The following is a 16839-nucleotide window of genomic DNA, read 5'->3' as shown; positions in this document are numbered from 1 at the left end:
AGAAGAAGAAGAAGAAGAGTACTCCGATTCCGATTCCGACGGCGACCCGACCACCTACTACGCGGCTACAGCTCCAGCGACGACGAAGAACGACAAATCCCCAGAGGCCACAGTCCGCAAGTTCACCGAAGCCCTGGAGAGCCGATCCCTAAGAAGAAGGAGGAGGGCAAGAGGAGCGCAATTTCGTTTACACCGCACGCGAAGACCTCTTCATTTCCCCAAAGATCCAGAGAATTGGCGGGAAGAGAGACCTGAGGGAGGCTACTGGCGATGGGCCCGTCGATGCCACCGAGCCCGGGTGGGACCCGGTGTGGGCCGACGAGGAGGAGTGGGAGATTGTGAAGGAGGAGATCAAGGAGGGGAGGGATCCTGCGATTGCGCCGTTTTATCTTCCTTATAGGAAGTATTATCCTGTGATACCTGATAACCACCATGACATTTCGACGCCCAAGTCTGTGATCGAGGAGCTGGATAGGATTGAGGAGTTTCTCAAGTGGGTTAGCTTCGTTTTCCCCGACGGAAGCTCGTAAGTGCCATTCTTCTTCCAACTACATCTAGTTTTCAATGTGCATTGTTTGTGGCACCAAAAAAATCGTCGCAAAATCAAAATGGAGGATGAAAGACGTTCACATTTGGATTTTGATTGGCATTTGACGCTAGAGGCATCAATTAGGTGGTTTTTCCCTTATTATAGCACGGTGCTGTTGACGTATTAGTCGAAGCCTAGGAGGGGACTTTTTTTATTGCTCTTTCACTAGATACCCGTGTATATGATTTTTGTAGAACCAGGAGATGCTATCTATCAGAAATTTGACTGTTATGTTGAGCAAAAGCTTCAAAATACCATAGATACTTGATGTCAACAGAACTGGGTTAAAGTCTACGTAATTCCTCCTGAAGTCCTTGGCGGAAGCTCTATGGTTAGCAATTCATTTCCTTGTACATGCAGTTGCAATATAAATGCAAACACAGTCCCATATGAACTCTCCATTTTATCTCTAAAAGCTTGCATCTTATCAATTACCTTCTATGCAACTTCTACCATGAAATGCCTCCTAAACCCATGGAGACCTGCATGACATCTCAAGTTGCCCCACACTTATTGCCCTTATCCTTCATACTCCGATGAAGGTTTGCACCTATTTTTGTTGAGAAATTCGCAACTGGATCACTCCCAAATAAACTCAATACTTTGGCCTTTGGATATGAATTATAATAAGAAGCAGATTAGTTATTACCTTCGTCTAATACACGATCCTAGGTCATGGTGTACCCCTCAAATGGCTGAAGGCTCAAAAGGGAGGATTTCCTCTTATGTTACCTAGTTCAGCTACAAATATGGATATATTGACTGACAACACAGGCAAAGTTCGTAATATCTGTAAAACCTCATCCGTACATGTGACATGAACAAGTTGGTGACAGTCATCTAGCACCAGCATTAGTCATCTAGCACCAGCATGTGGAAGATAAGCAATAGCATAGCTGGGACAACATAACATGTAAAAGTTATTGCTGGACAATGTACGATCCATCTCCCCACCTATGAACATATAACTAGGGTTATGCTTAAGGTATAACATTGACATGGACATATGTATCAAACTCACATGTTCTGTCAATGGGCCCACTATTGTGTTAAAGTTCCAAGTTGAAGGATTCAACGAGTATGTCATTCTCCATTTAAAAGGAAGGTTAAGCGTACTTGGTGCTGGATGATTTCGAACTTTGGAATGTATGAGATGTGATCTGTTTACTATTAAATATGTTCCATTAGTAAAAATAATTCTTTTTTGTGAATACTTTATTGTTCAGCAAACCATATCTTTTTCCTTCTTCGACTGATCGCTATTTGTTTAGTATTGACTTCTATTTGTAGCTACACCTTTATTCAGGTTGCAGTCTGTCAGATCTGACTAAATTTCTAATGAAGTTTGCTTATTTGTTCTAAGGTATGAAGGAACTGTTTGGGATGACTTGGCTCATGGGAAAGGTGTTTACGTTGCTGAAGAGGGACTTGTTAGGTTCACTTCTGACATCTTTCTCCATGTGGTGTTCTGTGCATTTTATGTATTCTTTACTTGCTTCGAATATGTAGGAGATAGTGAGTGAATGAGTGGCAAAGTTTAGCTGCTTTATGTACTCTTTTTCGTGTGAAGTTAACAATAAGCAATCTTATTCTTATATTTCATCTGCTAATTTCTTGATATTTCTTTAGGAAGCAGGGCATTATTTTATCATCTATATTCTCTTCTAGATGATCTCCATATTACCATTTTCCTTCCTTTTTTCAGGGCATTGTTTACTTAAATAAAGTGAGTGAGAACGCTATTTTTTCATGCAGGTATGAAGGAGAGTGGCTTCGGAACGAAATGGAAGGGCATGGTGTTGTTGAAGTGGAGATTCCTGGAGTGGAGCCTGTACCAGGATCAAAGTATGTCAGGTTTATTTACCACTCTTGTTGTGCCCGCAAGAGAATCTAGGCTTAAATTGGTTTTCTGGTCCACTTTCTTTCTAGACTTGAAGCTAAGATGCGTGCAGAAGGCAGAATCATAGCTAGAGATTTCATGTCCCCAGAAGATAAAAAGTGGTTGGAGATGGACATAGAAGATAGTGTTCTTCTAGCTGGTAATCTTAAAGAATTTCCTTTCTATGAAAGGGAGGGATGGCTTAAGGTTTTTGGTCACAAACCGTAAGTTCTTATGCTCGTTTTTTGGTTAACTAACATTAGTTTTTTGTTTTGATCTTGCAGTGCATCAGTATTCAGGTTTACCAATATCAGTGCCACATCCAAAAATTGTTTCACTATCTTCATAAACCTTATTTTTGGTTTTGCCAGGCGAGGGCATATAAAACCCCCGTTTTTTTATTTATAAACATCTTAACATTTTTAAACTCACTTGATTTGGATAGCTGGTATGCTAAAGTCTAATATTCAGCTCTTGCTTGGACCATATTTAACATCACTGTGCTAGCACAAGATTATTCTTCATGATCATATTTGGATATGTTATATTCTAAGATGCTTTTGACATAAAGAGTTAAGATATCTGAAGCTTAAAGTGTTGGTCAGTTCACTGCTACACTATTTAGACTAGTCACTATCTCCACCATAGCCAGTTATGATCACTCTTCCTTCTTAATTGATTGTCTTCTGGAGCATTTCATCTGAAACAGCAGAAGATTTCACTTCTACTCTACTGACTATCGAGTTCGTTTGACAGAGAAAAAGGTCGATATAGATATGCTGGGCAGTGGAAGCATGGGCGGATGCATGGCTGCGGTGTATATGAAGTCAACGAGCGAATTATATATGTAAGTGCATATCAACTCATCATTTTTTTTTGCTGAAACCTGTAGTTCTTAAGGTTAGCTGGCTGCCGAAGTTGGTCAGCCCCCAAACGTTCTCGGTTTAGTGATGCCATCCATATTTCATCACATTCACAAGAATAGGCTTAGATTAGAGTTAGGCACCCTAGTTTGGTGCATGCTAAAGTTTATTTTCTCTGTATTTTCTAGCGGAAGCTTGAGTGCTTGAGATGATATCTTATAGGAGATTTAATTCTCATGTTAAAAAAAATCATCTAATACTTGTTTAATACTTTGACATCCTCCACTAAGTATTAACAATAGCTAACTGTTTATTTTTTATTTTTTTTGTGGGATATGCAGGGTAGATTCTACTTTGGAGAACATTTAGAAGACTCAACAGGGTGTGATTCAGATGTGTCGGCGGTATTTATGTAGCCCCCTTCAGAATTACTGTTTCAAAAACAATTTAATAAATTCATGTTTTGTTTCAGTTGCATGCTGGCATTGCTGAAGTTGCTGCTGCGAAGGCACGGATGTTTATTAACAAGCCTGATGGAAGTATAACTCTATTCTTCATTTTGTATTTGTTAGCACTATGAGAATAAATTTGTTTTGGGTCATTTGCCATTTATTTATATATGTATATGTAAACATATGGTGTTACACAATGCATACATCTTTTTGTACATATACATATTAAATATGCAGAGAGATGCACCATTAGTTGATTTCTACAAAGCACCTTGCTTACTATCTCATATACCATAATGCAAGTGTTGTCTACTGGAGTCAACACTGTAAATTCTGAAGTTATTTTGGGAAGAAGATGAACGACACTGTGACTGATAGTGACTTCATTTATACATACTAAGTTGTCTATTTACTGTTACTTTTTTCACTTATAATCTTTTTTAATCATTATTACTGCTCTACTTTATTCTTCTACTTCAGGGTTAGTGTTGTCTGATTCTTCGTGCTTTTTGTTTCTCTTTCAGTGATAAGGGAGGAGAGAGGCCCCTATGGGGACCCACAACATCCATATTTCTATGAGGAAGATGACGTGTGGATGGCTCCTGGTTTTGTAAGCCAATTTTATGAGGTAAACAATTTATTATGGCATGTCCAACCATAAGTTTGTCCCTTTGCATGATCTAAATGTATATTGTTTTTCATAGGTTCCAGATTACTGGAAGACATATGTTCAAGAAGTTGATCAGGAAAGGGAGATGTGGTTGAATTCCTTTTATAAAGCACCACTAAGAATTCCGATGCCAGCGGAGCTTGAGTATTGGTGGTCTAAAGGTACCATGTTTCTGATCATCATAGTCATCATTTTGTACCATCTTGCCATTATATTCACTGTTTTCCTTTCTCTTCTTATCCTTGTTTTGCTGAAACCTGGTGCCTATTTTAGTTTGTATTTTTCATTCGATATTCAGAAGATCAATTCAAACTCTTGAGTTTTGAATGTACCCTTTTATTTCTCCAGATGACGGTCCAGAATTTGTTCTCATCAATAAGGAGCCTGAGCCTGATCCTGAAGACCCAACAAAACTTATTTACACAGAAGACCCTCTTATTGTTCACACTCCTACCGGAAGGCTGATCAATTTTGTGGAGGATGAAGAACATGGTGTTCGCTTATTCTGGCAGCCTCATTTGGAAGAAGGAGAAGATGTGGACCCTGAAAAAGCTGAGTTTTTACCTCTTGGGTTTGATGAGTTCTATGGACGAGCTGAACCAGGTGCAAAAAAAGAGAGCACATTGGGGAGTATGATATCATCATTGGAGAATAAACTAAACCCACTTTTTGAGAGGTTGGATAACTGGATCGAGGAGAAAAAGAAAGCCAGGGAGATGAATAAAGAACTTGTAGAAAAGGAGCTTGAGTTTATTGAAGCTGAGATATGTCTTGAAGAGGCATTGGAAGATATGGAGAATGAGCTGAAGTTGAAGCAGAAAGAGGAAGAGAAGAGAGTTGTCCCTGAGAAGGATAGTGATCGGGTGTCGGCTGAAGGTGGTGAGGATGAAGCAGATTCGGAGGATGAGGATGAGGATGAAGGGGCTCCCACTAGCTTTGGTACGGTTGGTCAAAATGAGGGTGAAGATAAGCCAGGGAAAACTCCTTTTTCCTCTCTATCAATGTCGCTAGCCTCTCATAATTTAGTTCCTACGGTAAATTTACTATTGTTATTCATCATTTGTTGTTCGGTTTTGTTTTCTTTAATTGTCCCTACTCACACAGACATACCTCCCACCCACAAAAAAAAGAACATCTTTTAGGCCCCTGAAATCAACAATTTCCCCTGTAACCCAATTAGTACAAACTATTTTTCTGCCATAGCTTCTTTTTAGTTATCTTTGTATTATAGAGCTTTTTACTTTACTATAGAAACATTAATAAAGGGTTACAGGAGTGAATCATTGATTGAAGAGGTCTAAAAAGAAATGGATAAGTTGTGTGCGTAGAATTTCTGAAAAATTCTAGACGCTAACACAATTTCCCCTGTTTATAATCGTACCTTGAAGGTATGATGCTCCGTATAAAATTTTCCTGCATTAGATTGTTGCCATTTTTGCCTCTTCTTTAGGAGGGTTCGGGTGTGAGGTTCTTTTTTTCCGTTTTTTGTTTCGTTTTGTTTTTTGCATTATGATTAAGGTATTGCAGGTGTTTTCTTCGCTTTATACTGATGGAATCATATAAAATGTATGTTCTATGTCTTGCTCATCTCTCTACATGTGAATTTTATATGCCTGTTACAGTACTATCAAAGAATTCTGTTACTGTCGAACTGGATGGTGAAGTTTTTAATTACGGGGAGAAAAAATTGGAATAGTTACTAGACATGGTCTTTAAAAAAAAAACTAATTTCTCTTCTGGATATTGCTGCAGATTCCACCCAAGTTACAAGAGTCCTTTATATCTTGGAAGGAAAGCAGAAAGTTGTGTACTGACATTTTTTCTCCTCAAAAGATTGAAAATTTGTCAGGCCATGCTCAGCAAAACATTGGCATGGTGAAGTTTTCCTGTTCACATGTGCCACGTGCAAATATGAGAGCTGCTGTGCGAGGAAAGCTAGGTCGTCGCAAGAGAAACAACAATGGATATCAGCAATTAAACTCTTTAGCTCGGCTTCTTTCATCTCAGCAAGCTTGCGAGGCTTCACAATTGAACCTGAGCAAAGAATACGATGCTTATGATAAAAATCTGAGCATACTATCTATGCATGTGCCTGTTACAGAGATCTTTACTGTATCGTGAAATATTGATATGGGGTTATGTCAGTATTCTTTTGGACTTCCGGTAAGATACAAGAAAAACTCGAGTGAGGAAAGAGCAGAAGTGCTCGAGGCATTTCTGTCAGTCTTGTCATGTATTGTGTTGGATCTTTTGTGCTTGTAGGAATCCACAGTAACTGAAAGTTTTGGCTGGGTTCATTGTCATTTGCTCAGAGAATCTCTTGTGTACGTTTTTGCATTCTGCCAAAGGGGTGTTTGGTTCAAGCAATTTTTAGGGATATGTGATGGATTTTAAATCCTAGGATCAAAAATTGAGTATTTTTGGGTTTTTGGATTCCATAGATTGTGTTGTTTCAAAAAAAAAAAAAAGAATCCTAAATTGCAAAAAACATGCAAGCTTTGGAATTTAAAAAATTCTAATAATGAGAGAGGATTTGGTATTGATCTTTGACAAAACACTCCATATTAGCAAAAACCCTCCCCATTATTTCTCTCGTGACCCTAGCGGGATTTTATTTCAGCCATATTTTCGCTGCTTCTCATTTTTCTCTCCCTCCTCTTTTACCCGCCTCCTCTATTCCCTGTTACAAAACCCTAGCATTCTTCTTTCCAAATCGACGAAATTTTGGTGAAATCTTATTCCCAAGATGGAGAATGACTAGGGTTTCTCCTGTAACTTCAGTTTGAAAGAAGATATGAAGGTGAGCATTGATTTGGGAGAAGTTAATTAGGGGGTTTCTATTGTTTCTGTGATCTTGCTGTTCTAGGGTTCCATCCGATTCTCTCCGAACCCATAGGTGAATCTCGTTCCCTCTCTTATTAACTAGGGATTCAGAGGCTTTGATTTTTAAGATCAAATTTTATTTCCTTTTCCTGTTATTTTTTGGTTATGGCTGGTGGTTTTGGTCTATCACTGATGAAAACACGATATGTTATTACACTAATATAAGACAATTAGATGGAGTCTACAAATAGTAATAATATAATTAAACACAGTGGATCCAGAACAAGAGTGGGGCTGGTTATGATCCACATACTAAGAATCTTCATGTATCCATATTGTAGACACTTGAAAAGAGTTACTCACTGAACGTGAGGTTTGAATTAGAACCCCCTGTCTTTGGTTGGACAGGACCGGTTCTTGATAAACATGGATTTTGTTGAGATGCCTTGAATCCGTAGACTTCTTATGTCCGCCCATCAGTCTAGTCGTGCTACGAATAACCCAGTACGGGGGTCTCACTGCTTAACACATCGCGCAAATCTGTTGTTTGAAATCCATGTCGGTCACCATGAACGCAACTTGACACATCACGTAATAGTCACATTTTAACACTGAAACACGAGGGTCACGTTTAGGTAACTGAACGCGAGGGTCGCATTTGGGCAACTGAACGTGAGGGTCGCGCTTGAGCAACTGAACACGAGGGTTGCATTTGAGAGAGGGGACGCGAGGGTCGCGTGCATCCACCTTCTGAACATGAGGTTCGCGTTTTGATTGAGTAACGCGAAGCTCAGGTTCACGTTCAACGCATACTCGAGGTTCATGTTTCGTCTGTGGAACGTGCCATTGAGGGTCGTGTTTAGCCTGGCTTTCGCGAGGGTTGTGTTTGGGCGCATAAACGCGAGACTCACATTCTAGAGTAGAAACGTGAAGCTCAGGGTCGCATTTTGGCTCACAAACATGAAGTTCGCATTGGTTGGTTGGTCGGCTTTTTCTAAACTGTGCTCGTCGTAGGGATTTTCTTCTTTGGCGAGCAGCGTTCTTCTTTGCCTGAGTTTCGACAGTCATTCCGGCGAGTTTGGTGTCAGATTGCGCCACCACTTCTTCATCGATGAAAAAGTTGATCCCCGGCTGAGTCGCCATCTTTTGTTTGTGGAAAAAAGTTGCGAAAAAATTAAGAATAAAATTTGTATTAATCTCCCTAACCGACTTAAGAAAAAGAATGAATACAATCTCTCACGGTAATCTCTCTCTAACCAACTTAGAAAAAAGAAATTATAATCTTCTCCTATCGGTTTCCTGATTTACAAAAGAGAGAATGAATCAACGGAGATCCTTCTCTTTATTTAAAATTGGGTTCTTCTTGGTGGGGATGTGAGTTTGAATCTTGTATCTCGTTAACAATCCGAGCACCTCGCTTCGTAGAATGTTAGTCTATTCCTCTTGACTTCACGTCGGGAAGAACTTGCAAAGCAAGTTTAGAACTCTAAAACGAGTTTAAGAACTCTGAGAAAGAGTTGATTTTAGAAAGGAGACTTGATCCTTTTTAATCTGAAATAAGCTAAATAACCTATTTTAAAGTTCCTCAACCAAAGATGGTTCGAAAGCCAAACCAAAAGCTCTCAAAAGCTTCAACAAAAGCCAATCAAAGATGATCCAAAAGAGGATCTTTTTTCAGCTGAATTCTCAGCTATTTATAGGCTTTTAGGGGTGTAACCGACCCCTTATAATGGGGGCTTAATGGCCCTATTATGTGAAAAAACGATTTAAAAACAGTTCAAATCGTGTTTGAAACGGTCAATGCGAGGTTCGCGTTCTAGAGCGAGCCTTGCGTTCAGCTCTGTGAAACACGAAGGTGAGCCTCACGTTTGAAGTTTAGAAAGCGGAGGTGAGCCTCGCGTTTTGGAGTTAAAACGCGGGGAGGACCCTCGCGTTTTGGAATTGAAACACGGGGATGACCCTCGCGTTTTTGCTTTGAAGAGATCGTCAATTGTAATCTCTTTCTTTGAGTATTGCAATGATGGTCATCTTGTAATCCTTACATTTGGCTCTTTTGAAATGCGAGTGTCGTCAATTTATAACTCTCATCTGTTGTTGTGAAAGTCATCAGATTGTAACTTTAATCTGTTGTCATGAAAATCGTCATGTTGTAACTTTCGTTTGTTATGGTGAGAGTCGTCAATTTGTAACTCTCATTGGTTAATGTGAAAATCATCAGATTGTAACTTTCATCATCAGTGCTCTACGGTGATCAGCTATCTGTAGTAATTTTTCGACAACCTACATTGATCTTCGTTGATGGCTAATTAACCGAGGGGAAGAAGATCATGCATAGGGAACACCCTTTAGAGGGCCGGAGTTTGTTGCTCCGGCATACCTTTCGATTTTCGAGTCAGTAATAGATCAAGCAAATTTGCAAAATCTAGTTTCATAGAGTAATTTAGCAAAGTTTTGCATACCTTCAACTAGTGGAGATTGCCCACTATTTATAGAGGGTTAATAGGTGCTGACCAGACTGCACTTTATACGTGTTGGCAGCTAGTTTTTAAAATAAGTAAGGACAAATTTTCAAAACCGACCACTTTAGGTTTTTATTTGTAAAAAACGACCGGTTTTGAAAATAATTATAAAAACCGACCTGTTTTCAGCCAGGCGCTGAAAACAGGTCGGTTTCTATAAATATTTTTACGAAACGTCACGGGAGTTCAACTCCCATGAAGTTTAGTGTATTTTTAAACTTCATGGGAGTTGAACTCCCGTGAAGTTTGATTCCTTCATAAATCTTCACGGGAGTTGAACTCCCGTGAAGATTTATGACATTCTCACAATGCCCCCAGCTATGTGAAGTTCGCGTGGAGTTGGGGATAAAACTCCACGGGAGTTGAACTCCCGTGGAGTTACAGGCGACATTTCCCAGAGAATTGTCTCTGGGAAATTGAGACTGCAACTTCACGGGAGTTGAACTCCCGTGAAGTTGCAGGTTATACAAAACATGCACAACCTGATGTGCATGTTTTGTATACGTACCTGTTAGCACCGATATATATACCAATTTATTTGCAAACAACAACTACAATAATATATGCATGATTCAACCATGAATTAAACACGCATGATTATATATATGAAAAATAATTGATCATTTCAAGTTTTGTATTTAAAAATTCATAAAAGTTACAAATTTTAACAAAATAAGTTCAGATACAACCCAATATAGCTCCCCTCCTTCCTCTCCCTCTCTTCCTCCTCCCCCTCGCTCTTCCCCGTCTTCTGGTTCCTGCTGATTGGGCTGCAAACTATATTAGTGTATCCGCGCTGTGTTATGAAGCTCGAACAGTGCCGGCTCCATCGGGCATGCGCAAGTTCCGGGCTTCCACTGTATGCGACACTATTTTTGCCTTCAAGTGCCGCTTCATTGGCATGCGATCTCTATTAGTCTCGAGTCATTCATCACGTGTGTTGCTGTCGACGTTTCGAGTCGTAACGCTCGCCCAATTTGATCGCAGACCTGTCCTCACGGCCTGCGAACTCTTCGACGTGAGTCTTATGAAACACCTACGCTATGCTCTTCTTGATCCTGCTGATGAGCCCTAACACCACCTGATCCTGGATCTCAGTCACGTGCGCATCAATATCAGCGTCAATGCTATCTAAAACACGGACCTGCGAGGTAAACAATTTATTAAGTACCAACTTAATTAAAAAATGTTATAATTTAACTTAGAAACTTACGTAATCTCTCTCGTTCAACCCGCTAGGGATGTAACGATCTGTCGGTGGGCGTGGCATGTGTCCAGCTGACGGCTGTGGGTCACGCGTGATCCATCTACGGGTGATATCCTAATACCAATGCATATACGCGGTATAGTCAACAGCTGTGGGCCTCATATGAAATCCCACCTGTGAACCCACCTGTCTATTTAGGCCGCACGGACTACGACCCAGTCAGTACGGTGCGATGTAGGGCGCCGTCGACGATCGATCTGCTCGACAGGATCTGGAATATGCTGAGAGAGCGTAAACTGCCGTAGTACACGGTCCGGGACATGCATCTCCATGATCTCCCAATAGATCAATGGAACTCTGGCTCTCCACAAGTCGGGACTATCTCGTCATATTGGTGCAAGAGAATGCATATCGAGCTCCGACGGTGTATATGGTCTCCACTTGAACTGAAATAAAATGAAACATTTATCAGTATCATACAAAAAACTATAATATTCATACTTCTTGAGTTTTATATTTACCTGTTCGTGTTGGAGGCCATCAAGCTCATTTTGGTAAAACTAACGCTGACGCGTCGCTGATCCATACTGAGCGTATCGCACATTATACCTATATGCAGAATAGTGAATATATAAGTATAAATTCAAAACAAATGAAATTTGTGTACAATTATACCTGTAAGCCAAAGGATACCGCCCCTCCAGGTCACGGTGCATAAGTAAAGTGGGTCGTCCAATATGAATGCGCTCCCATGACTAAATCTGTATCAACGTGCAGCATCCCTTGAATTCTTTATTCTGCCTCAGAGATACTCTACCCAATTCTCGATACAAGTATGCTAACACCGCACTACCCCACGATAGTGCGCCGCATACACCGAAATCCTCCAGCAGTGGCAGCCATCGTACATGTACGAGAGTCTTGCTCGCATATGGAAATAGTACGCACCCTATCATGTGCAATAGAGTCTTCCTTCGTAATTCAACGATTTGCCCAAACCCCTCTGATGTTTTTCAATGAACAATTCGATCGAACGCTTCTTGTCATGTAAGACATGAATGAGACTCATATCGTAGTCACTTGATATTTGAATGCCACTTGTTCTGTTCCCCACAACAGGATAATTTCAAACCACACTGAGGTGATACTCACGTGAATTGGTTAATGTAAGTTTGTGTAATTCATTAACCAACTCATCGAAAGTACACGATTTTGTTATGAACAACGGTCTCGTCGCGCCGCCTTCATATATGAGCATATTATTTTCGAGGTAATTAATCTTCCCATCATAAGAACAGAGAATTACGATTCAATCGTTCATCGTTACCTCTGAAGAGTGAAAAATTCAAGATCAATATTACACGAAATTATTTAATTATTGATTGTTACTCATTTTTACATTTTTGTAGTAACACTATTTTTCACATTAATTGATATTTTCACCTCTAAATACACAAAATTATTTTATTTTTCTTCACAAAATTCATAAATAATTCACAATTAAATTCTAAAATCTAATTCATGTCATGCATATGTAGTAACACTCATTTCAACAACTATTGATAATTTTCCCACTAATTACACAATTTTTTTAAATTTTTTCTTCACAAATTTCATAAGTAAATACTAAAATCTATTTTTTTTACATATAATCACCATGAAATACTGAGAGTATACAAAAAATTAAGAATACAAATTTTTTAAGGAAGAATTTACCTTAAAAATAGAATGTTAGATCTAGATCGACGGTCGGAGATCTAAGCGACAAGTGGAATCGGCGAGGGCGGCGGAAGCGGTCGGGAGCACCGGCGGTGGCGGCGGTCGTAACTATGGGCGTTGTGAGAGCGTCATAAATCTTCACAGGAGTTGAACTCCCGTGAAGATTTATGAACAAATTAAAGTTCACGGGAGTTCAACTCCCGTGATGTTTAAAAATGCACTAAACTTCACGGGAGTTGAACTCCCGTGAAGTTTCGTAAAAATATTTATAGAAACCGACCTGTTTTCAGCGCCTGGGCTGAAAACAGGTCGGTTTTTACAATTTTTTTAAAAAACCGGTCGTTTTTTGCAAATAAAATCCTAAATGGGACGGTTTTGAAAATTTGTAAATATCCACTAGAGCGTTAATAGGTGCTGATCAGACTGCACTTCATACGTGTTGGCAGCTAGTTTTTAAAATAAGTAATACATTTGTGGAATAGGAATCTTATAAATATCCCCTAGAGTTCCAATTTTCCCAAAATCTTCCGCACGCTAATTTTTTTGCCGTACAAGGTAAAAATAAAAAGGTAGATTTATAAATTTACTCTTGCTATGTACAGCCTAGAACCGTCCCGCTCGTAGAGTCGGCAGAGATGATGCTATTGCCATAAAACTGATAGAATTCATGCTAGCGTGTCAGGGACTAATGCTAATTTCAATGATACGAGGGATTAATTCCAAATATTAAAAATATAAGGTTCTAATATTTGCTTTCCGGACATGGTAAGTGTTTGTTGGTAGGTGAGGAAACCTGGGGCTTGACCAACGGAGACCCCCAACTCTAAATAATAATAATAATAATAATAATAAGACATTACCCCTCACCAACCCCCCACCCCAACCAACCTTCTTCTCCATCAGTTCCCACCACTAAAGCGGACACATTATAAATTCCTCCCCTATCCCTCCCTCCCTTCCCCAGCTTGAAGGGTTCTTCTCCTCTTCAGCTTCCACCTCTTCAATAATAATTGGAAACAGGAAGAAGAAGAAGGAGGAGGAGGATCTCTGTCAAGCGATCGATTTCATCATCCATTTTCCCTTCCCCCCGATATTCACTGTATCTTTCATCCTCCAGATCTACAAATTCCCCAAATTTTAATCACCATCCAACCACCATTAATTCAATGTCGATGGCGTTCAATCCTCTCCTCCTCCACCCAACACCGCCGCCAGAGATCCCTCATCAGGATCCAGATCCCGCCAAATCCGGTGCGGTCACCGCCCGGACGCGCCGCCGCCAGCAGCCCCCCTCCGTCCTCTTCCACAGCGCCATCGGCTCCACCGCGCCGCGACTGCCAGGAGCAACTGCGCCATCACTCTCCAGCAGCAGTTCAACAACAACAACAACAACAACAAAAAGCAGATGCCGGAGTCGGGCGGGCGGCGGACCAGCTCATCATGTCAACGCCCACAAAGCGCTTGTCGTCGGCGACTTCTCGACCTCGTGCCCTCTCCAACCTCCCCAAAGCCCCTCTCCATCACCCAGACCTCTCCCCCGCCCGATGCCACGGCTCTACGCTCCGGTCGCCGTAGCAAGGCGCCCCGCTGGGCCTACAGCGACGGCTGCCGCGGAAGCCTTACCCCAACTGCGAGGCCACTCCCCTGCGACCATGTTCGAGGTCGCCTTCCAGGCCGTCGAGCTCTGGCGATCGCCGACCGCGCCGTCCTGCCCTTGCAGAACTCCCTCGGCGGCAGCATCCATCGCAACTACGACCTCCTCCTTCCGCCCCGCCTTCACATCTGTTGGCGAGCTTCCGCTCCCGCTCCACCACTGCCTCCGTAACCCCTCCCGGCGTACGAAAGGATACTTAACCCGGGTCATCAGCCATCCCTAGGTACTCGGCCGCTGGAAAAAAAAAACTAATTGTTAAGCTTTTTATTTATTCTTTTTTTTACTATGAATCGGTTTATCACTGTAGGCCGCAAGACAGAGCGATTGAACGAACTGTGTGTTGAATTTAATTATTCTGCGTCATTTCCATCCGCAGGGCCCTCGCCCAATGCGAGCACACGTCTAACGCCTCGGCCTGCAACGTTTGCCCGGGAGCCCTTCCGACGACACAGCCCGCGGCGCCGAGTCGTCTTCCCGTCAACGCGGGCTGCGGGACACCCGCTGCGATTGCGTCCGCAAGAGCCGCGAGCTCTATGGGCTCCAGATCATGGCGGATGGGATTCAGGACGACTCCGTAAACGTGACGAGGTTCGTGATGCTGGCCGCGAGCCGATCATCCCTCGGACCGATCGGCCCTTCAAGACGAGCATCGTGTTCGCGCACGACCGCGAGGGGACGTCGCTGCTGTTCAAGGTTCTGTCCGCGTTCGCGTTCAGGGATATATCGCTGACGAAGATAGAGAGCAGGCCGCACCGGAACAGGCCGATCAGGTTGGTTGACGATGCGAACATCGGGACGGCCAAGCATTTCGAGTACATGTTCTACTTGGATTTCGAGGCGTCGATGGCGGAGCAGCGGGCGCAGAATGCGCTGGCGGAGATTCAAGAGTTTACTTCCTTTTTGAGGGTGCTGGGGAGCTATCCCATGGATATGACTCCTTGGAATGGTTCTTCTTCTTCTTCTTCTTCTTCTTCTTCTCCGCCGCCCTCCTCCTCGTCGTCGTCGTCGAGTGGAGATTGATGATGACGGTGGGCTGTGAAAATTAATAAATCCTCAATTGTTGTAGTAGTTGCTGTTGTAGTTAGATGGAGTATTATGATGTTTGTTTTGTCGAAAGACGGATGATTGTGCTGGCTGTGTTTGTTAATATGCCTCCAGTCCATTACCGCTGTTCTTTAATTTTTTTTTTTTAGCTCGAATTGGGTTGTGGACCAATTGCGATTGGGATTGTAAATCTGTTACAAAGTGAAGTAGTATTCACCGTCTTTCATTATAAAGACGTATAAATGATGAAAACGATTGTGTTAAAAAGGAGCAATGGTGCTTCCTCTCTTCAGCTGGTGTGTTCTTTTTTCTTTTTTTCTTTTTGTTATGAAGATATATAATGTGTTCTTGTATATACTAAGATGTTTGTTGCGTTGCTTTTGTTCAGAATTATGGTCATCAAGGTGTCAAGTGATTTATACATGTAATGTTATCCTGTGATTACTTTTTATGGTAATCTAAATAACGTCATGGAATTTCGACAAACTTGAAGCACCAAAAGAAACAAAACTGCCTTTTGTTTCTCTTTTAGATGATGATGGCATTGTAATATTGTACAAATACTTTGCTTTTTTGCTTTAGTTAATTGGACAAATTTTCAAAACAAACTCTTTTGCAAATTTATTCCCAAAAAACAATCCATTTCTCTCTTATTTGTAAAAACCGACCTGTTTTCAGTCTCAGCGCTGAAACCAGGTCGGTTTTTATAAAAAAAGTTCCGAAACTTCACGGGAGTTCAACTCCCGTGAAGTTTCACAGTTCAAAAAAAATTATCTTTGAACTAAGAAACTTCACGAGAATTCAACTCCCGTGAAGTTTAGCAGCTTAATTAAAAACTGCTAAACTTCACGGGAGTTCATCCCCCGTGAAGTTTCAGAACTTTTTTTGTAAAAACCGATCTGGTTTCAGCGTTGAGGCTGAAACCAGGTCGGTTTTGCAAATAAAAATTAAAGAGATCTTTTTTTGGGAATAAAATTACAAAAAAGATTGTTTTAAAAATTTGTCCTTAGTTGGCATTTACTATGAAGAACAAACCTGAGAGTACAGAAGCAAGAACTTCGGAGGACTCAATAAACTATTGTGGTCTTTCTTTTTCTTTATTCAGAAATTTCATTCTGCTTGGTTCATTTTAATTTTTAAGACAAAAAAGCTATTATAACGCAGTGGAAGGATGACTAACTAAATCAACTCAATCAAAGCGTGTGGAAAGCTTCAAGTCTTTAGGGTGACGTAGCACACATACACACCTATATGCATATTATAGCTTTCTTTGTGTTTTAAGGGTGGTTGGTGGGGGTAGTTGTTGTTGGTGATGTAGAAATTAGACACAATAAAAAGAGGTGGGGTTGCTGGTTGATGACGACGTGAACAATATTAGAAGGGAGTAGTAGGTGGTGATTATTCTATATCGTTTTAATTT

General features: G+C 41.0%; 2 protein-coding genes across 2 annotated transcripts; both read left to right on the top strand.

Annotated features, from left to right (window-relative positions):
• LOC109830443 (protein TIC 100) lies at nucleotides 206-6766 on the top strand. Its single transcript, XM_020397695.1, has 11 exons — nucleotides 206-526; nucleotides 1953-2024; nucleotides 2345-2434; nucleotides 2519-2692; nucleotides 3225-3315; nucleotides 3673-3735; nucleotides 3804-3870; nucleotides 4308-4411; nucleotides 4488-4614; nucleotides 4802-5487; nucleotides 6206-6766. The coding sequence occupies exons 3-11, from the start codon at nucleotides 2373-2375 to the stop codon at nucleotides 6572-6574; spliced, it is 1743 nt and encodes a 580-aa protein (XP_020253284.1). The 5' UTR covers nucleotides 206-526; nucleotides 1953-2024; nucleotides 2345-2372; the 3' UTR covers nucleotides 6575-6766.
• On the top strand, nucleotides 13894-15640 carry LOC109830906 (arogenate dehydratase 5, chloroplastic-like). Its single transcript, XM_020398263.1, has 2 exons — nucleotides 13894-14509; nucleotides 14752-15640. The coding sequence occupies exons 1-2, from the start codon at nucleotides 13894-13896 to the stop codon at nucleotides 15393-15395; spliced, it is 1260 nt and encodes a 419-aa protein (XP_020253852.1). The 3' UTR covers nucleotides 15396-15640.

The sequence above is a fragment of the Asparagus officinalis genome, chromosome 2 (genome assembly GCF_001876935.1).
Source record: "Asparagus officinalis chromosome 2, Aspof.V1, whole genome shotgun sequence".
In the NCBI taxonomy this organism is placed as follows: Eukaryota; Viridiplantae; Streptophyta; class Magnoliopsida; order Asparagales; family Asparagaceae; genus Asparagus; species Asparagus officinalis.
This window is presented reverse-complemented; position numbering and strand designations above follow the sequence as displayed.

Bases quoted from the DNA above. Each gene is read 5' to 3' on its own strand.
- LOC109830443 (XM_020397695.1), top strand. From the start codon at position 2,373: ATGGAAGGGCATGGTGTTGTTGAAGTGGAGATTCCTGGAGTGGAGCCT. The intron at 2,435-2,518 runs GTATGTCAGGTT...CTTTCTTTCTAG, and splicing joins GAGCCTGTACCAGGATCAAA to ACTTGAAGCTAAGATGCGTG. The intron at 4,412-4,487 runs GTAAACAATTTA...TGTTTTTCATAG, and splicing joins TTGTAAGCCAATTTTATGAG to GTTCCAGATTACTGGAAGAC.
- LOC109830906 (XM_020398263.1), top strand. From the start codon at position 13,894: ATGGCGTTCAATCCTCTCCTCCTCCACCCAACACCGCCGCCAGAGATC. The intron at 14,510-14,751 runs GCGAGCTTCCGC...TTCCATCCGCAG, and splicing joins CCCCGCCTTCACATCTGTTG to GGCCCTCGCCCAATGCGAGC.